Source organism: Carassius auratus, chromosome 32, assembly GCF_003368295.1.
Source record: "Carassius auratus strain Wakin chromosome 32, ASM336829v1, whole genome shotgun sequence".
Classification (NCBI taxonomy): Eukaryota; Metazoa; Chordata; class Actinopteri; order Cypriniformes; family Cyprinidae; genus Carassius; species Carassius auratus.
In genome coordinates this window covers 21,383,011-21,404,935 of record NC_039274.1, presented here as the reverse complement: position 1 = coordinate 21,404,935, position 21,925 = coordinate 21,383,011, and the positions used below count along the sequence as shown (strand labels likewise).

At 36.5% G+C, this 21,925-nt stretch overlaps 1 protein-coding gene across 3 annotated transcripts; it reads right to left on the bottom strand.

Annotated features, from left to right (window-relative positions):
• Positions 1-2,474: 2,474 nt before the first annotated feature.
• Positions 2,475-21,044, bottom strand: LOC113051822 (synaptopodin-2-like). 3 transcript variants are annotated; one of them, XM_026215946.1, is made up of 5 exons: positions 20,888-21,044; positions 12,243-12,394; positions 11,017-11,735; positions 6,747-9,577; positions 2,475-3,376 (listed from the first exon to the last, which is right to left on the bottom strand). In XM_026215946.1, exons 1-5 carry the CDS (start codon positions 20,993-20,995, stop codon positions 2,825-2,827), a joined length of 4,362 nt encoding a protein of 1,453 aa, XP_026071731.1. In that variant the 5' UTR covers positions 20,996-21,044; the 3' UTR covers positions 2,475-2,824. The 3 variants fall into 3 exon arrangements, with proteins under 3 accessions (XP_026071731.1, XP_026071730.1, XP_026071729.1); XM_026215945.1 differs by lacking the exon at positions 2,475-3,376 and adding an exon at positions 4,718-6,374 and having other exon boundaries at positions 6,405-9,577; XM_026215944.1 differs by lacking the exon at positions 2,475-3,376 and having other exon boundaries at positions 4,718-9,577.
• Between the last annotated feature and the right edge of the window lie 881 nt (positions 21,045-21,925).

The window sequence follows — 21,925 nt, the reverse complement described above, 5'->3', positions numbered from 1 at the left end:
GCACCCTTTTTACCCTGTCAAAAAACTGCTCTTTTCAGAGCATGCCGTTTTGAAGAATTTCCTTTAAATGTTAATGAGCTCTGCTGACCACGCCCCTCTCCTCAGAGTCGCTCTCATGGAGACTGTTTACTTTAGCTGTTTACTTTTTGTAAATGACGACTGCTATGTTCATTATTACATCCAACAACAGAAGTCAGTCACTTAGGAGTCTACATCTGCTTTGGTGGTGAAATAATGACTGATGACAGTCATTAAGGGCGGACCTAAGCACTACTGTCAATCAAACTATTGTGGGAGGTGCCTGTCTGTATGACGCGTCTGAGATCGACTCGACTTGAGAAAGGGGTAAAGATTTTAGTACTTTTTTTTTTTAATAAACATTATTTATCATTATAGGGTGGTTCTGTACACACACTGCCAGCACACATTTCAGTTCAAACTACTTGTAAAAGTGTTTTTTTAACACCCTATAACACCCACATTTCCTTCATACTTCCCATAAATCTCAAATGAAAATGTCACTCCCAGATACAGTGATCTGTCATGTGGTCAAATATTGCACTGAAGATGTGAAGAAATTCTAGTAGAATATACTACTATAAATAGTTAAATATATTCCTAATTTATATACATTATTATATAGATTCATACATATTTATATGCAATTTAACTGACTATAATTTACATGGCAAACATCAGATTAATTGCAGAAGCCTATTTTGAACACAGGGTTCAGTCTTCAATGTCAGCTGCCACATAGTTCATTTGTATGACAAGTACAAGCTCATGAGTCGAGCCAAGCCTCGCAAAGCATTATATAACAAGACAGCAACTTGTTACAGACGGCTGGAGTGAAAACCATTCTCCCTCAGGCTTGATTTCTCACAAATTATGCAGCATGCTTTTTTACTCCAGAAACTCCACAAAGAATTAAAAAAAACAACTACAGCAGAAAGCTTTTTAACGTTACTTTAATACAAGTGCAAAGCACAGTTTTGACGTTAGCCACATACAGAAATTGGAGCTGTAGAAAGTATAAATCAGACAAGTCACTTAATACTGATGCACCAATATTTTTGTATTTTGAAGACAATTTATAAATCAAACACGTCAAAGTTTATCTTACTGATATCCTTATCTTAGAAATCTTCAGTCATGGAATAAAGAAATATAAGTATGCACAACTCACATAGTAGAAATTAACATCATTTTTAAGTGGAAAGAAAGAATGCATGGTTACATGCGAAAGTTAAAAAAGTGACCGCATTCACAGCTTGCAAAGGATGTTCAGTTATTTATGCATTTATGAATTTAAGAGCAAAACAGAGTTTGAATTTGTTTGAGTGAATCTGGCACAACAGGGCATGTAGTGAAGGGTCACTGAAGAATGATTTAATCTTTTAAAGTGAAGCTTACAAAATTACACAAACAAAATTAGTTTTTTTTCTCTCTTTCTCTCTAATTTGAGAACAAACACTCAAATACTCAGATACTGATTCTAGCTGTGACCACTACAAGTGAATTATTTTAATGCAATAATTTAAAATTTGCAGTTATTTTGCAATTAAATGCACTGAACAGTCACGCACTACTGTAGCATTTACATTACATAGCATGAAGATCAATAATGTTTTGTTATTTCTTTAGCATGTATTTAGTATCATGCACAATCACTTTGCCACATTCATTAGTCCATCACTTTAAAACTTAATACATGACCCTTTTGAAAAATAAGTGCACTTGATTGTATTGAATGTGCAGAAAATATAATATTAGTGAAATTAAAGGCCACTTAAGTGTACTTTAAAAGAGTGTATGTTAATGACTAGGTTTCTTAACACACTTAAGTACACTTTTAAAAGTGTCCTACTAACTTGGGTCAAAAACTACATTTGACTAATACAGTTAAGAGTCCAAAAACATTAGATTCAGTTCCCTCTTAAGTATATATTTTAAATAGGGCTGTCAAAACGATTAATCGCGATTAATCGCATCCAAAATAAAAGTTTGTGTTTACATTGTATGTGTGTGCTGTGTATATTTATATGTATATATAATTACACAGATACATGAAATATTTCCATATATGTATTCATATTTAAAATAGTGTTTTCAAATGATTAATCACAATTAATCAGATCCAAAATATTTTTTTATTTACATAGTATGTGTGTGCGTACTGTGTATATTTAATATCTATATATAAATACACATCCATGCATGTATATACATATACATATATATATATATATATATATATATATATATATATATATATATATATATATATATATATATATATATATATAAGAAAAATATGTTACGTTTATATATTAAATATAATAAATATATAATAATAAATATACACTACACACATATATTATGTAAATAAAAAAAATATTTTGGAATGCGTTTAATCATTTGACAGCACGAATTTATATATGATTTATATTATATATAAATAGAAATATATTACAATTTTAACAAACTACTTTAAACACAAACTTAGATTTTGAATGCGATTTATATATTTGTCAGCCTTAATTTTCAAGTATATTTTTCCTGTAACAAGTAGTCTTTTCATAAGTTTGCTAAAGTGTGCTTCTTTTTCACAAGGAGACACATACTCACTGATCAATATTAGTGATTATTTTAAGTGTGAGTTTCAAAATCACGCTGTAACACTCTGTTTCAGACTTTCATGGATCCTCATTCTGCAATATCAACTTCTCTGTCTTTACGTATCAACTTCTCAGTTTCCAGCAAAATTCATTCCCATTTGATTTCACTTTCACTTACATGTAAAGGGTTTCCCGGCTCTCCTTCAGAGTCTCCGAGTACTGCTATCTTTGGCTTTATAGAATCTCAGTCTATGAGGCCACATTTCATTCGGACCACCCTGTGAAGGCCCGAGATTAGCCTCTGTCATTGACCTTTGGGGTTGACACTGTCTAAAGGGTGACCTGTATGGGACGGGACCAGCTGGTGCCGATGCTGTGCTCTTGGTTGGGGACAGAAAAGTCAAAGATGATTGGTTTTTTGGCGGAGGTTCATATGCGACCTTTGCCTTCCACTCAGCTGGAGGCTCAGGTAAGAGCTTACTCTGAGCAGCATAGCGCAGGTTGGAGGCAATGGACTGCTGAATGTCCATTGATGTGAAGGCTTCATCCACGAGCCCCAGTGGGTGGCGTGAGGCAGCTTCCCAAGGGGTGGGTGGCTTGTGACCCCTGTCCAACCGGGCGGTCTGTCCCACAGGTAGCCGGACGGAAGTGATTTGGGATGCAGGTCTGGGTGATGGAGAAGATGAAACCGACCTGGGATTGAAAACCGCTGCTGAATGTCTGACCGGTGGTGACAAGGATGAACTCCTAAGTGCCTGAAATTAGCAAACACATTTATTTAAAACAGTGTGGATAAACAATCATTGTTGCGAAACGTTTATCAGATATAGGAAGGATCACTGATATATATGCAGGTGTACAAATAGATTTTCCACCAGGGTTCCACATAGAATGAACCGAGTGGCCCTAAACAAGAAGGGTCCTGCTGCCACCATCTGGTTATGATATGCTCTTGTAGGGCACTTATTACTACAATTTATTTGGGGAATCAGATTGCAAGATGAGTCATTTTACCATTTTGAATAACTATCTAGGCTCTTTGCTTCTCGAAAAACAAACAATGTGACGTTTTGAGCTAAAAAAAAATATAGAATTGATAACATTAATTTGAGTGAATTTGTGGTATGTTTAAACCAAGCTGACTAAGAATAATGGATGTCAAAAAATATGTTATTTAAAAAAAACGGATACATTTATTTATTTTGTACAATAAACATTTTATGTATTATTTTAAGAAGCCAGTATTGCTAATATGTTAAATAAATAATAGTTAAGATTTTTTTTAAACCAGTAATGTCTGACTTAGTTTTGACAAATATGGGTGTCATGCAGATGTTGCACATTTTTCATTTTACTTTTGATGTTTTGTAAAAAAAAACATATACGAATCAGTCTAAAGTGATATAAAAGTGACAGGTGCCGTAAAGCAAAGTGCTCTCCTCTCCCACATTTCAGATCATGGGACCAGAGATCACATTTCTCCAGATATAGCTCCTGGAGCAAGCCTTGCAGGGCATTCGTTCATATCATTTCCACTTTTCCCCAATTATGAAGTATGTCTAGCTCCTGAATAGTATGATGCGGCACAGGCCCAAATTTAGAACAATATTCATACTCTAGCTTGCCTTTAGCCATTCTAATTTTAGGCAAAATAATTATAGATTTTTTTCCATGTAGACAATAATTACTCTCATGCATATAATATTTTTGGAAGTAGGACCGAATTGGATGTAAATAATAACAGAAATATAATTTTATATACAACTACAAAAATATATGGATTCATGCAATCTAAAATGACCCGATATTAAATGCTTTTTATTAGGATAGACTGGCTATTGTAAAACTTTTTTTTAATAACAGAGAAATGCATTTACATCTAAGTAACTCTATTTGCTGACTATTTATGAATAATGACACTTGTTATTTTACCTACCTTATTTAACTGACAAGGAATCTACTACTAAAAGATGAGGAATAGGATTTTCTAAAAGAAATGTGAGAATAGTGAGAGGTGCAAAAAAAAAAAAAAATGCTTGCAAATGATTGGAAAGATGGAAGTGAGAGAAGTACATGCAAAAGCAAACACACAGAACTGAAGACAGTCATTTTAATGACACTGTGTTACATTTTACAAATAGTGTACTATGAAGAAAACATCACACAAAGAAATGAACAAAGACAGCAAAAAAGAACAGAAGATTGCAGTCAAACTAAAAATGAACTTGTTGACTTCCTATTTCTGTTTATTTGATGTTCTTTCTAGTAGAACTGAAAAAAAACCCTGAACGTTTATTTCTCCCTCAAAAAATAAACAAGAAATTAAACAAAGTCTACTTATTTTAATAAAACGTAAAAATGAGGAGCTCTCAAACTATGTATCAGCTGTTAAACATTAAAATATTGACACTATTCAACCTGCTTGAAAAAAACCTCACATACTGAGTACATTCATTTCTTCTGTTGTGAAGAAAGTCTGAAACATTAATTATCATTTATAAATATAACTATGTTTTTTTTCCTCAGAAAGTGAGAGATGAACTTCACTATGTAAAATAGAGACTGAAATACATTCTATCTCTGTGTTATACATGTAGTTTCTCCTTGCACCATTGGCTCTGCCAGAAATTGTTAATACACTGTTTACTTCTATATTCCAACTATCATTGGACAGTTTATATATTTATTACTGTCTGTACACTGAATGTATTATCATATACTTGCTGGTATGAAATTTGATACTCCATAAGTCCTTTGGAAGTCATGTTAAGCACATTTTAAATATGATTATATATCATTGGTTTGGTTTTAAGGATTATATCCTTAAGTGATATTGCAAATCAAGTTACTCAGTACAGTAGCCCTCATAACAGACCATTATGCCTCTCTATGTCACTTTTTCAAATATTTTGAAATATTGTCAAAATATTTCCCTCATAATTAACATTCGTTTCTCTTCTCAAACTCAATCAACACTGATTCCCTTTGACCAAAAGTAAGTCTACTCATAGCTTTTAAAAAATGTATTTGCATAAAGTACTTGGCAGATAATTTTTTTGTAAAATGACCATGTGATGTAATTCTGAAATGTTTATGCCCTCTTCTGTTCTGTTCTGGCAGATTTTAAAAGTCTGTTGTAACAGTATTTCTGTTTGGAAGTGTGTTTCTGCTCTATGTGTGAGGTAACAACACTGAAGAAAAAACATCACTACAACATAACTATTTTTCAGGAGTGCTTGGCTTCCACACCTGGGCAGCACTTTTCTTGGCTGAAAATTTGGGCTTTGGAGCAGCAATAATACTGCCTCCTGAGGCAGAGTCAGCCCTTGCTGCTACTGGGTAAGATGGCACAACATAAGAACTAGGGGCTGGTTGGTAAGCCAGTGCAGGTCCAGCTTGATATACTGCATTAGGACCTGACTGATAGGAGGGTGGGGAGGGCTGTTGGTATGGAGGGCTTGGTGCTTGTTGGTAGGGATTTAAAGGAGGTTGTTGGTAAGCTTGTTGGGGGTTGTATTCTTGTTGATATGGGACCTGTTGAGGATGTTGTTGATAATTATTTAAAGCAGGCTGATATGTATTAGGAGGTGCTTGGTGGTAAAGGCCATCATGCATACTTGACTGACCAGCCATCCCGTAGGGTTGCTGGGCCTGTTGTGGCATAAAACCATAAGGGGGAGGATCTTGGTTATATGCTACTTGCTGGTTTTGATTTTGTGGACCTAGAGCTTGGGCTTGAATTTGGGCTTGGGCCTGAGCTTGGGCTTGAATTTGGGCTTGGGCCTGAGCTTCAGCTACTTTTTGAGCAGCAAGCTTTTCAGCTGCCTCCTTTTCTGCAGCAAGTTTCTCTGCTGCTGGGCCATAGGTAAAAAGGGAAGAATTCAGCTGATAGGGCTGATGCTTCATGACATCAAGAACATGAAGAGGTTTTGGGGCAGGTTTTTGCTTGTCTTTGTTTTTGTTCTTGTTTGCTGTTGAAGGGCTAGAGGGGGTTGGCTGTTTGATAGCACCTGGTGGATATGACGGTGAATGAATTGGATTATATGCCAATGGTGGGGGAGCCCTGCAATTGGGTGAATATTTCCAGGAATGTGGCAAAGAAGGAGAAGGTGAAGATGGTCTTGCCTTATTCGACTGCACTGTGGTAGAATCCACAATGTACTTCTCCATTCTGGATTGCCTCTTGGCGAACAGTTCAGCTCCTTTCCCTCTCAAGGCTGGCATCTCAAATGCTGAACCAAAACCAGAGGGTGACATAGTGCTACTTGTTGGAACAGGAGATGGTGCTTTTGTTCCAGTGGTATATGAATTCATTCGTCGTGGAGGAGTGGGCTGAGAGGTCTGAGTTGGACTCCATGGCTTGATTGGTTGGGGAGGCAACTTCTGGTTTTCATTTTCAGGAATGCTGCCAACTGAACTCTGCTGGTGTTGGGGTGCCCAGGCATTTAAAGCTGGTTGAGACTGAGATTGTGGTGGTGCCCAATGGCTCACAGGTGGCTGTGCTGCCTGCTGTTGAGGTTTCGGTGCCCATGGAGGATGTGCCTGAGGCTGAGTTGGTGGGAGGGGCTGAGTCCAAGGTGGCTGAGTTTGATTCTGTACAGGTGTCCAAGAGTTCATCACTTGTTGAGTATCTTGTTGAGTAACAGGTTCTTGTCCCCACTGTAGATGTGGTTGGGACTGGGCTGGCATTGGTGTCCAATGATTCATGGTTTGCTGCACTGGTGGTGAGGGATGAGGTGGTGGTTGAGTCTGCTGAGCCCATGGGGGCTGTGCTTGAATTGGACTCTGTGGCTGAGTCCATGTATTTGCAGATGGCCGTATTGGTTCTTGCTGTTTGGCCTGCGAACCCAGGGGCTGTGACTGCCTCTGAGGTTGAGCCCAAGAAGGCTGTGGCTGTTGCTGAGGGGGGGATGTCCAATGTGGCATGAACTGGGATTGTTGGATCTGTTGTTTTTGGGTCCAGGCTGGATGTTCCTGGGCTTGATTTTGTTGCCAAACATTGATAGATGGTTGTGCTGGCTCATGTGGTAGAGCCAATGGAGCTTGTGGGGTTGGCTGATTTGGACTTGGTGCCCAAGAATTGATTTGGGGCTGAGGCTGTGGTTGATGTTTGGATGGGGGTGAAATTTGAGGCTGTGTTACCCAAGGCTGGGATTGTGTTTTAGAAGGCACTTGCAATTGTACATCTGGAGAACCTTGAGACTGTGTCGACCACTGTGGCTGTGTTTGAGACGGGTGGGATGGGACTTGCAATTGGACCTCATTTGGACTCCAAGTACTTACTAGAATCTGCTGATGATGCTGAGCTGGAGCTGGATCCCATGATCTAACAGATGGATCTGACTGTGTAACAGGTGGTGCCACAGGAAGAGCAGAATTCATTTGCAACTGGGGTTGTTTCTGATTCCAGGTTTCTGGTTGCTGGTTCAGCTTCATTTGAGATTCTGGTTGTTTCCAGGAATTATCTGGATGTAGTTGTTCAGGACTGTGTGAAACATCATGGGATTCAGGGGCCAATGTAGGCTCTTGTTCAGACAATACTGGGGCCCCCATTTCACGTGCAGGGGCAGGAGCAGCATCAGCCTCTCTGACTGGAGCTTCTGCAGGTGCCGGGACACTGGGTTGGTCAATAGTTTCTTGTTGAATTGACCATGGGGGAGAAGCAGGGTTAATGTGAGGTTTAGGAGCAACTGGTGGTGGAGATTTGTGTTTCATCTTAGGAGACTGAAGAAAGTTGCAGGCTTCAGCACCTAAACTTAAATAATCTTCTTCTGGACAAGACTCAAATCCTGCCTTCTTGCCATTCTTGTTAAGAAGATTCAGAAGAGCAGGATTAGGTGAAACCTTGGGGGACTCCTTGAAAGTGAACATAGGTTTATTGGCACTCCTCCTCTTTGTATCTTGCAAGATACCAGTCTTGATAGCAGGTACAGATATACGCTCATCACGGGAAGCAATCTGTTCACCTTGTCCCAATGTATACCCAGGCTGTTCTTGGTTATCTGCACTTGATTGGCAGGAAAATGGAGCAGCCACTCTATTCTCAACTGAAAATGGTTTGGCAATCCTGTTTGTGACTAATGGCTGCATTTCGTTCTGCATTTGCTGATCAAACATGCCATTCATATGATGTGAATACTGTTGCACTTGCTGTTGTTGGCAGTTTTGTTTCTGATTGTATGATTGCATGTGCTGGTAAATATTTTGTTGCTGGTAGTCTTGTTGTTGTTGGTACTGATGTTGCTGTTGCTGATATTGTAGCTGCTGCTGGTAGTCTTGATACTGCTGCTGCTGTTGATAGTACTGTTCTTGGTACTGATGATATTGTTGTTGCTGTTGCTTTTGTGATGATAAGCTGTGGTGTAGATTTACATCAATGTAATTCTGGTTCTCTTGTGCATTCATGTAAGTGTGATCCTCCGTGTGTTGGTATGCTTTATGTGTCTCAGTCTCCTGCACTGATTCAACAGGGATCCCCTTACGTCTCATCTCTTCATGTTCTTCTACTATTTCATCCATGCGCTGTTTGCGCTGGGCAAACATGAGGGCTCCTTTCCCCTTGGTATCAGGTAGTGCTTCCATATTCTGCTGCTTGTCAAGCTTGCGCTCTATCTCAAGTAATCCAGTATCCCAATCAAACCTTACAATGCTTTTCTGACTTGAGGCATTGGTAAAGAAATCCTCATCAGTTTCTGTTTCACTTGTGGCTAGAACAGTGAACTCAACAGCTTGCTCCTCTTTGTCGTCTTCGTCGTCCTTATAATTTGGCTCGTCCTCACCAGTACCGTAGCTTACAAGTGTATACTTCTTGGCCCTTTGTCTATGCTTCTTAAACATCAACACCCCCTTGTTATTAGGGTTGGGGGCAGGAGCTGACAGCAGGAGAGCAATGCGCTTGCATTTGGACTTGGCGTCTTTCACCTGCTTCTCTGAAAGGCTCTCACTGCGCCGGACCCCTAAGAATGAGAAAATTAGAAGTTTAGGTCACAGGTAAAGAGTGAGGCGGGTGAGGTCATAAAAATGGGGTATTGCACATGGTTGGTCCTGGTGGCCTAAATCACTGAACTGTGTATGTGGCATATAAATAGCACTGTTATGTGAGCAGCCAATAAGTCATTTAATTATGAGAGGACTTGAACTGTGAAAATACATGTATTAACTAAGAACCCTGCGGCTAACTAATGTTAAACCAAATGGTTATACACTGTATTCATTGCAGATTATGTCAATTAAAATGCATGACAATGTGTATCAACAAATATTTTAAGAGAGTCATGACTTGTCCGCTAATAAAATGGTAGCTCCTAGGTTTAACTGGAGTTAAATGTAATTTACAAATCCCTTGACCCACATTACTATCAATGGCCCAATAAGTCATTATCCAAGCAGAGATTTGAGAACACCATCACCAATTAACTTAACCTCTGATCCATGTATAACATCCAGACATTAACATAAGCCAGTTACAGCTGTGAATGTGTCTAGAGCATGTTACTAAGGTTGAGCCAATAGCAGACAGCAGAGAAAAAAGAGGGAGTAAAAATAGCCCTGGGGCACTGTGTGGGCTTGCTAGTGGCAGAGTACTAATACAAGCCCATATGTGTAGCCCCAAAAGCTGAAAAAAATAAATAAAACACCCTACCCTATTCCAGTCGATATTCGTAGAAGTACTGTAAAAGCCCCACATTCCCACCAGGCACCTGCGTCAGTCCTTTCAAAATAGGTTTGGCTAAAACTCAAGAGAGAATAAAGACATTCCACATTTCTGATTCTTGTCTTTCCAATCTCAAGGTGGAGACAACCATAGATGAGTACTCCTTCCTTTTCAGTGCTGCTAAGATGGCCAATTTTAAAGGATCGGGTAACAGGCCAGAGTCACACATGCTGATGTCTGTCAAATGGCACTTCTGCAAGCATCATTAGCATGCCCATGTTTTATTCTTAACTTTACCAGTCATGTCACCCTGTGAGCCCCCACTCTTTACTGCTATCTATCTATCTATCTATCTATCTATCTATCTATCTATCTATCTATCTATCTATCTATCTATCTATCTATCTATCTATCTATCTATCTATCTATCTATCTAAAAACCATAATATACATTTGATTTTTAAAGTATTACTTAAAAATGTATTCATGCTTTTGCTCACAAATCATTAACAGTATACATAATACCGATCATATTACATGAATTGTGCATAACCTTTTCTGAACTATGACGTTACAAAATAGAAGTGCAAGCAATCATCGGCTGACTTTGTCAGTTCACTAATGTTATATCTATAACTTGAGCTTTTAAAATGATAAGCTTTTGAAACTATAGCTATTCTTGCAAACAGATACCATATAACACTATAAGAATAAACACACTGAAAATCAGATGTTACTTACTGGCGTGCCTTGCCCGGTGCTTGCTGGGCTCGTTGACCTCCCTCTCCGAGTCGGAGTCCCACTCCTCTGAGGGAAGTCCAAAGGACACAGATGAGGAGGTGGGAGCTTCTTCAATGTGCCCTCCTTCTTCCCCAGCAGAATCCAACTGTTGACTGCCCTCTACCCCCTCCTTTCCTGAACTGCGTCCAGATAACTGTTTCACTGTCACCTCAACCTGTCCTGTCAAATCAGGGGGTTTGCTAACCAACACACCCCGCTGACCAAGGGGTTGCCGGTCTTGTCGGGGTATGTAGAGGGGGTTACCTGAAGAAAATGCGGTGGTGCTATAGTTGACACTCTCATCCGTTTTTCTGTGATAGATGTCTCCCACAGCTCCATAAGCACTGCCCAATGCAGTACAGTTTGGCTCTTCCAGGGTGGACTTGGAGAGCGAGAGCTGCAATTCGACCACAGATCCAGGAGTTACATCCAAATGGGTGTCTCCACCACCCTGGGCATTGATGCCTGTACTTTTATTCCAAGAAGCAGGTATTTTAACTTGTGTCCGGACCAATCGAGTCCCCACAGGACACCCTCCATCGCTGTCTGTCTCCCCATAATATGCTTCATCCTGGTATTCAGAGGTGTATAGTTCCTGTGGCTCCTGAGGCCTGGATGGAGAAGGGATCCGAAAAGTGGTACTAACCATTTCAAAGCTCTCTTGAGGTGGACTACAGCATCTACAGAGAGGGGATCATAGTAAATCACATATTTAAAATCACACATTTGCAGTTAATCCACCCATTATAAACCCCAAGAGATCCTTATCAAGCAAATCATTTATTAGAAATAACAAAACTAACTTCATTTTCAGTTACCATTTCTGTGTATCACATATGTATCTAATTCATGTAAATGAATCTAGGTAAGATATTCTGTTTTTGATTTCATGAGTACATAGTGGGTGATTTGATACATGCTTGTTATTTCAAAGGTAAAGATAAACAAGACATTTCATAAACTATAACAATGCAGACAGCTTTTAAATGTAATGCATGCATCAGAATATATTGCAATTGGTCTAGAATGACAAAAGAGATGGGGCTTAAATATTGCATTAAGATTTAATGCTTCTAGTTTGAAATGAAAAAGCTATTTCTTTTTGGACTAAAAAAAACGAATGCACAAATTAAAGTAAAGACGCAACCAGAGTGTACCAAGGAACATTTGTCCAAGCAATAAAATACCTTTTGACAAGCAGCTGTAGACAGTCAGCTGAGGCCTCAATGAGATCAATAGCGTCTGAGAGACTGAGGTTTGAGCAAGGCTTTCCATTCACCGACACCAGCTCATCATTCTCACACAATCCAGCCACGGCAGCGGGACTACCATCCTCTATCTATAAGATAGATAATAATCATGCATTTATTAGATATCATTGACCATACAAATAAGGGTATGCATTGTAATGTATAAAATACAAAATGTAAACAATGCATTTAGTAAAAGTATCATAGTAGCTTAAGGGGAAGGTTTTTTGTTTTTGCGAACATGTATAATACTGTACATGGATGAAAAAAGAACTATAAGCCCATCCTTGGTTCGTAGACAGTGTATCTTAATTTAGACCAAGTGTCTCTAATTTACGCATCACAACAGCTGCATGTCAAATGACTAAACAGTGCTCCTGGCCAAAGCAGGTCTATGAGCCATTAGCCTCGCAAACTGAAGCAGAGACACTTAGATTTAATATCAGCCATCTGTAACTTTGAGATCATCACAAATCAACTCAGCTTGAAGGTCAAGTCATAAAGCAGAGCGATTGTTCGTCTAAGACTGCCTTGTAATTGTAGAGTCTCTCTGCTTGATTTAGCACATGGTATTATTGAAACGTATTATTGAAAGCTAGCAAGTCTTAATGTAGGATTCATGAAAGAAAGTAAGAAAGAATAATTCCGTCCTGAGATGACCTTGTTTATTTGGACAATTGCATTGCAAGCCATTCCCAAATATAATGGCAGCATTACAAGAACAAATCTATTTATGACCATCTGCCAGTGATAAATACCTTCACCTAAAATAAACTTCTTAAATAAATCGCCAAAGATCATGAAACTACAGATGTCATGCCATGCCTTCTGAGGTCACATCTTAAACCAGAGCAATTTCAATCAGGAATTGTGAGATTAGTTCCTCAGTATCGCAGCTCACCAAATATACACACGCATATGCACAAGCCAGACTGAAAATAATACATTTGCATGTTTTATTTGTTTTGACAACAGAAAAGACTGACCGAAACTTTACATACAATGATGATTATCTGTTGCAGATAGTGTACTTTGTGAATATCAAAAATGTGGGATAGTATGCTTTTTATGGATTTTCACAAAAACATGAAAAACATGAAAACATACAGTTATGTTTTACTTTTTGTTAAATTGTTGATTCAGTTGAGTTAGTTTGGCATCAACTGCATTTAGGTGGTTTACTGTAATCGATATCCGGAAACGGTAAGCTCAATTTGTCCCCAGCCCCTCTCCTAAATCTCAAGGAGATTTTGCTTTTCTAGTGCATGAAATCATATTCCAACCAACAATTATGATGATTCATAAGCTCTCTTTGTCCGAATCCCACATAACTGGAACAAATTGCAAAAAAAAAAAAAATAATAATAATAATCCCTACTGTTTGACAAATCTGAGAAAAGGGACAATAATGTATCATGTAAATAAAGTTTATGCTACACCTCAAATGGTTCTGAATTTTAAATTGATGTTAAATAGCATATTTAGTGCATACTGTTTAATGACAGATGACAACATTACGATGTAAGCTTTAGTTAAAATCACCTTAGTCAAAACACATTACAAAAAACTCCACAGTTCCTATTAATCACCACTAAAGGGCAGTGTGCAGTGAATAAAAGACAGCCCATTCAAATACATTAAAATGATACTGAGATGAAAAATAAACTACAGTACTAAATACAGTATCTGAGACTCACAAACCTTTCATGATGAGTATTAATAATGTGCAGAAAGTTTCTACTAAATATTTAGATGGAGAGAGGAGAAGATTCTTCATGAACACACAGCTGGCCGTCTGTAGCTTTACAACACATCATGGTGTAAATATTGTACACAGCACACACTGATATTTCCTATTTAAATTCATTAACAATGTGGCCAAAAAACAGCTCCTCAATCTATTATGCTGCACATTGACAATCCTTAAAAATAGCGAAGCCTTATAAAGCCACTGGCATGACGCCCAGTTTAAAGGTCAATGTTCTTTAATTGAATAAAAGAGTGGAGCTGTGGGATTATTATGAATCTGTAGAGGAGATGGAGAACAGCTCTGGTCACCGTATAAGGGCTTTCAGAGGAACGAAGCCTATATAATCGCTGCTCAGATGGACAAGTAACAGCAGATCTGAACACAAACCTCATCCAAAAAAGGAGAGGAAAGAACAATCTAGCAATCGTGCTTGTGACCACAGTTTCAACTTCAGGGGTGACAACAAACAGGACATTTTCTTTTGAATGCAGATTGCAATATCCACTCTTTGATGTTTTCTCCAATTTTGGATGAAGTTTTTCTGCGTAAAATAATTTATGCTTTTGTTTTTAACAGTGCATAGATGAATAACACTACATGTAGTAGATAAAACCGGCATACATCATATAAATACTGAATATTATATATTTTAGTTTATGTAAAGATACAATAGAAATGTAGCTTCACCTTTTATGGTATTTGGCTAAATAAATACTGTAGATCTAGATCATACTGTTTATGAGAAGACACTGTATAAATTAAAAATGTGCACTTGGTCTCCTGTATATAAGTGTACTTAATAGTATTAAATGTTCACTTGTAGTGTACTTCAAATCTAAAAACAGTACATTTAACAGAACACTTTTACCATATTTCAAAGCTAATAGAATATTAATTATGAAATGACATATAAAGACTTAAGTTCTACTTAAAGGGATATTTCACCCCCCCCCACACAAAAAAAAATATATAAATTAAACTTTTTTACTCTCTCTCACGTTGTTCCAAACCTGTATGAGTTTCTTTCTTATGTTGAAAAAAGGTGATTATTTGACGAATGTTGGTAATCCAACAGTTGCTGGTAGCCATTGACTTATAGTATGGAAGATAAAAATACTATACAAGTCAACGGGGACCAACAACTGGTAGGTTACTCAATTTTTTTTTTTGCTTTTGTGCGCAACAGAAAAAAAGTAAATAATTACAATATTTTCATTGTTGGGTGCACTATCACTTTGAGTGGGTCAAAAAAATGTTTTTCTAAAAAGTTCAGTTAATTGAATATAATATACATTTGCATGTGTTTTAGTATGTTATTGAACACATCAAAATAAGTGCAATCCTTTAAAGATTAACAAAAATTCAAAGATAAAAAAACTAGATTTAATGATAATTGGAATTTTTACATTATAAATGTGTATTTAGTGGATTAAGAAACAGTTGTGAAAGTGTAGTTAAGTATACTTAAGTTACCTTTTATTTCATTAAGATTATAATATCTGCAATTAAAGTTTTTTTATATACTTTGAAGGCATGAAGTACACCAAAAGTGCATTTAAGTGCAATTAAGTGCATTTCACAAGGGACACATTTTATGTCATCTGACAATATATATATATATATATATATATATTAGGTTTTCAGCATAAGGAGATTTCCAAAGTGAGGAAATTCTTTTTAATAACACTGCATACATTGTGATACAGAAGAATGAACTTGAACAAAAATAAAATAAAGTAAGTTCTTAAAAGTGGGAAGGGCGCGTGCAAATATTGCAGAAAATCTTGAAAAATAAGTTTTGAATAACTGCTGCTTCAAAGAAACCATAAGCATTCGTTATTCAACACTTTTTTTCAACATCTTTTGTTTGAAAGCGATGCTGATTGTGTTTCAGGGCATTTGTTACTTGGATGTTGAAATTACACATTATTTGGCACAAAAAAGTACATTTTAAATGTTACTTTTCTGAAGAGAAAGTCAAAAGCACAATTAGTTTTGTTCCCATAACCACACTGTAAAGTAAATGCAGCGTGCTGGAAAGTTCTCTCGGCTACTTCTGTCTCCTACAGCTTAAAGCAATTATCTTTCAGGGTTTCCAAAAGACATTTCAGGTAAATTGAACCATGGTGGTCTACAGACTGTCATGTTCCCATAGTTAAATCCACATTAGCCGTAAAGGGTGGACTTTCACATACTTATGCTGGGTGAGTTGGTTAGCAGTGTACCACAGCGCACAGGAGTGAATCCAACTGTAGTGTTCATAGCTAAATGACTTAAGTTCAAACATAACTCTTTACTACAGTTTACTGGATGCCGTCCATAGGTCTGACGGTTCATTATGAAAATGTTTTTGTACGTGCATGTTCAAAGGAGACTGTAGCAATCTGTATTTTTAATGAACTCGCATTGGTCTCTTTGTATTTGCCAAAAGATCCATGATGTGCTCTTCTTGTACGACAGAATATAAAAACAGACCATTAGAAAACTAAAGGCTTTTACCATTAAAACACAATGCAGCAGATTTATACAGTATGAGATATATGATATATAAACATATTACAGATAAACTAATGCAGAATAACCGTTGTGAAAAAGTTAAGTGTTTATTAGAACTGAATTTGCACTTGCTCTTGAAATCTTAAAAGTGTATATTAAAAAAATATATATACTGTATCTATCTATCTATCTATCTATATATATGTGTGTGTGTGTGTGTGTGTGTGTGTATTTGCAGATAATGTAATACACTTTCAAGACTATGATTCTTAACATACTTAAGTAGACTTAAAAAGTACAGTTTGTAATAATGTTACATTAGTAGTTTTATTTTAAAGTACATTTTGTTTTAATAAAGTTTTGTAGTGTTTTAAAGAAGTAGACTTATTTTAATGTGTTAGCTAGCATACTAAAGCAAAAGTTAAGTGTATTTAACATTATTACAAATTTGCGATTGCAAATACATTTTTACATACAACGTTTCTATAGAAACAACATTGAAGTATATATTAGTTTAGAATAAATGCTTATAAGTTTATTCAACAGTACACTTTATATTTCAAATACAATAGAATTAAGACATTATAAAGATGTACTTAAGTCCTACTTAAATGGTTAAAACGTCATGTTCAGCTAATTAAATCTAATATGCATTTAAACAAAAATGGATTTCAATTAAATTAGAATTAACATGCACTTAAATCTTTTAAAATCTGTTATTTCCATAATAAGTACCATTTTTAAGTACTGAACACCATCACACTGAACAGCTGTTAACCATGAACAGTATTTCTCAGCTTCATGCCATATGTTGTTTTTAGGCATGTTTCTCTGCTGAGTTTGCTCTTAGATGAGTCAGGTAAAAGTTATGTCTTCTGGAGGACTTAGAAGAGCACGGGGTCGCTCCACACACATAGAAGCACGCATCTGTGAGAACCGTTATATTGTCAGCTAAAGCGCTCTTGTGATAGCGCAGGCAAATATTTGACCGCTCAGCTAAAAGTGTGAGCTCGCATATGTCTCATGAAAACATAGAGTCAGAAATGATAAACATCTGAAAAAGAAAATTATCTCAGCACAATAGCAGAAACAATCTAATATAAAACATTGCTATCAGGATTAAAATTACACTGGATTAATATTAATTAGGTTATTATTACAGGAATAATTCACCCAAAAATAACAATTTACGAACCCTCAGGCCATCCAAGGTGTAGATGAGTCTGTTTCTTCATCAGAACAGTTTTGGAGAAATTTAGCTTTACATCACTTGCTCACCAGTGGATCCTCTGCAGTGAATGGGTGCCGTCAGAATGAGAGTCCAAACATCTGATAAAAACATCACTATAATCCACAAATAATCCCAACACTGTTTCACGACCAATTCGCACGTATTTTACGAGGTGGCTTATTCATACGAATTTGTACGACCCCACTGACGGTTAGGTTTAGGGGCGGGGTTAGGTGTAGGTCATTCGTACAAATTCATGTGTAAAATAGGTACGATTTGGCAACAGTCGTATGAATTTGTTCGAGTGTGGTCGTACGAATTCGTACGAATAAGCCACCTTGTGAAAAATTTACGAATTGCCGTGAGATTGGGTTGGTAATCCACACCACTCCAGTCCATCAGTTATTATGTTATGAAAAACTGTGATCCATCAAAATGTTTTAACTTCAAATCATTTATTCAGATTAAAATTCAAGTCCATATTTCCCATAATATTCTTTCTCCAGTGAAAAAGGTTGTCTCATCTGAATCAGGAGAGAAATATGCACAGATCAAGCACTGTTTACAAGTCCAAAACAGTTTGTTCGAGACAACAGAGGTTTAACTTTTTCACTGAAGGAAGCATTTTTATGTATTATTATGGACTCTATTTTGTCCAGAAGTGACGGTTTAAAGTTAAAAGCATCTTAATGATGGATTTGTTCCTTGTTAAACACACAGCTTTTCACCTCCCATGATGTTAACTGTTTGACTGGAGTGGCGTGGATTATTGTGATGTTTTTATCAGCTGTGTGGACTCTCATTCTGACGGCACCCATTCACTGCAGAGCATCCACTGGTGAGCAAGTGAGGCAATACTACATTTCTCCAAATCAAAAAAAAAAAAAAAAAAAAAAAAAAACTCATCCGGATAAGCTTATGAGGAATACATTTTCAGTAGATTTTCAGTTTTGGTTGAACTATTCCTTTAATGTTAATGAAAATAATATTCATTATTTATAATTCTGCTGTTGCAGTTCAATTACGGTGTTTTTATGAAGCCTACAGTATATACTGTATGTCCCCTACTGGTCAACAGTGGAATATCAGTTTACCTGAAAGTGATAGATAAGTATGATTTATTATAACAAGGACCATATTAATAAAATTAGCAGAAAATAAAATATACACAAACACCAACAGAGCTTTATTCATCAGAGCTGAATTTTAGAGTGCATCTGTTTAGAAGTTATTTAGAAGCATCCATGCTCAAAGCTGAGCGTTACAAGGACTGAAACCATGCTAAATGGCTTTTAATGTTTTACTGAATTGTAAAATATGACTATATTTTGAACATTTTCTGAAGCTGCAAATAAATGAGGTTTTCAGTTTAGAAATAAATGATTACTTACTTACCTGGGTAAACAACACTGATCATCCAATATGCCCACTGGGTGACTTCAGATCTAGTCTGTTATTGTTATTTTTTGGTCAGTTGTACTGACAAGTAACTATATAATTACCATACATATTAACCAGGGCATTACTTTTGGTGTGCTCCACATTATCAGTTACACTTCTGGACTCAAAGTTGTAAAAGCAACCTGTATAACACTCTGTAATCTATTTCTATTTTATGTGAAGAGGTACACTGTAGAAAAAAAAAATTATATATATATTTGACGGTAGCCATTGACTTTATACTTTAGTATATGGAAGTCAGTAAAACTCATACAGGTTTAAACCATAACTTCAGGGTGAGTAAATGAAGGCAGAACTGACTTTTTGGGTGAACTGTACCTTTAAAAAAATTGAATTTAAATTTAAACTGCACAGTCCAAATTAATGGAAATTTTTTATGCAATTAAAATGCATAATATTAAATATTAGGCCTAAATTGTTGGTGTGAGTAACTGAGTGTAGTCAAAACAATATGGGTTTTTAAAAATCTTAATGTTTTCTCTGTTTGAAAGTGATTTATTTCACCACTGAGCCTGGAAAAATATATAGAAAACTCCCACTAAATTCTGAATCACGGATGTGCTAATATTCAGTACAACAGCACTCCCGCTATAGCATTATATTGCTTAAACATTTTGCCCTCTGTTTAAATATCATATTTCATAGCCTTGACGAACATTTAAATTAGCTGTTACATAAACAAAGCATTTAAGTATAATCACGTCTCCATGGGGTCAGAGGTTGTGCTGATTATTTTCATATAAATCATTATGAATACAACTTGAAACATTCAAAATATTCACATGTTCTAAGTTGACACTCACACAATTTGCTGAAGAAGTTTTACTAATTCGCACATTATCACTAAATCAATGTTTCCTAATAATTCCAGCTGCTGGAAACGAACAGTTTAGTTTCTTGATATCTATGGGAGGGATGACAGATTGCATGAACTTGGCCAGCAAACTTTGTTAGCTTTGCTGTGACCATATAAGGACCCTTGCTCAAGTCTGAGACAAGCAGAGCCTACGCAGCACAGATCTGCCTGTTAAATTCAGCTAAAGAAAAACAAGTTTGCCAGTGAACATTTATCAAAACAACAGGCCGATTTGAACTCTGCGGGTGGCCCCTAAGATATGTTGTCATTATGCAAGAATCCAACTCAACTCAACATTACACAAATGTCCGGCAAAGGCAGTTCATCCTAATTGTTTTGTGCTATTTAACTCTACAAGAGAACTGCATTTATATAAAACCTTAAGTTTTGACAATATATAGGCCCAGCTTTGTGGTTACAATCACCATACACACGCAAACTAAAATGTATACTAAACCCTCTTCTATCCAAGAACAAAACTTTCACGATGCATAAATGTATCATACAGTAAATTTGACAAAACTGGCTGAAAAGAGCCAAATAAAGCTGCTTGTTTTATTTGATGCAAGCTGGTGTAAATCTAATGAATCAGTTGGCGTTCTAATCTGGCCAGTAAAAAAAAAAAAAGCCAAAACCCCAACTAAAGACCAGAAAACCAGCAGGGTCTTAGTGTTTCATTATAAAAGAACAGATGGATATGCATCATCATCACTAGGTACGCTGCCGTCCTACTATAAACTGTGTTATTATTAAATCCCCATCATCCTGATAGTAGCCTGTAGTCTCACCTCAAGCACCTGGATTGGTTGTTGAGGGTCTTGAGCGCTCTGGCTGAGTCTGAATCCCCAGGGTGCCCCGCCGCGCAGCGTTACGCACATGAACTCGCCCGTGCCCATCCTCCTGCAGCTGTCCTCCAGTCTGAGAGGAGTCTGGCTTCTCCTGTGTGATATCTGAGGCTGCCTTCGGTGGGTGTAAAGCCAAAACAGCTGGAGTCCGGCCCTCTTTTTTCAGCGTCATTCTTGAGAGACCATCCTGAGGAGAGTGACTGTTCTTTTACTGTTCTTTTACTCATGACGAAACAAAAATGCATTCAGAGTGATGAGAAGCTCCAGGACAAGGAATATCTCTTTGGAACCCTTGTGAAAAAGAAGTAAACTTTAACAAAAAAAAAAAAAAAAAAAGAGTATAGGAATAATATAAGCTATGCTTAAGTAGCTAAATGTAATGTTAATTACAGTCAATTGCAATGCAAATATATTAATTTAAATTTATATGTGGGAACTTTCGAGTAGTACTTTTTTGAACCACTTAAGTAGGACTTATGTCAATTTTTTTGGTGTAATTTTATAATTACTTCCATTGTCTTTGAAATATGGTTAACGTACTGCTGAATGTGTGTGTGTGTATATATATATATATATATATATATATATATATATATATATATATATATATATATATATATATATGTGTGTGTGTGTGTGTGTGTGTGTGTGTGTGTGTGTGTGTATATATATATATATATATATATATATATATATATATTTTTTTTTTACTCTTTGAACTTGAGATTTATTTAGTTAGCTAATTTTCAAATAAGTTAGTATTTGTGGAACCGTATCCTCAAATGCATTAAAATAAAATAAAATAAATTGGTCAAACTAATGCTTTATTTATGCTAGGATATATGTATATATATATACATTCTATATAGGATATATTCTATATCCTATTTTACATTATAAGGTATTCTTCTCAAATCAAAGTCAGTTAACAGCTTGTTTCCACTGTGACTATGGACTATGTTCCCATTGCACTTTTAATGA

What these genes read in the sequence shown, in the direction of transcription:
- LOC113051822 (XM_026215944.1), bottom strand. Translation starts at nt 20,995, where the DNA reads ATGGGCACGGGCGAGTTCATGTGCGTAACGCTGCGCGGCGGGGCACCC. An exon ending in CTACAGCTGCTTGTCAAAAG is followed by an intron (nt 11,736 to 12,242) that starts GTATTTTATTGC and finishes CCCTCTCTGTAG; the next exon opens with ATGCTGTAGTCCACCTCAAG. An exon ending in GCACCGGGCAAGGCACGCCA is followed by an intron (nt 9,578 to 11,016) that starts GTAAGTAACATC and finishes TCTCATTCTTAG; the next exon opens with GGGTCCGGCGCAGTGAGAGC.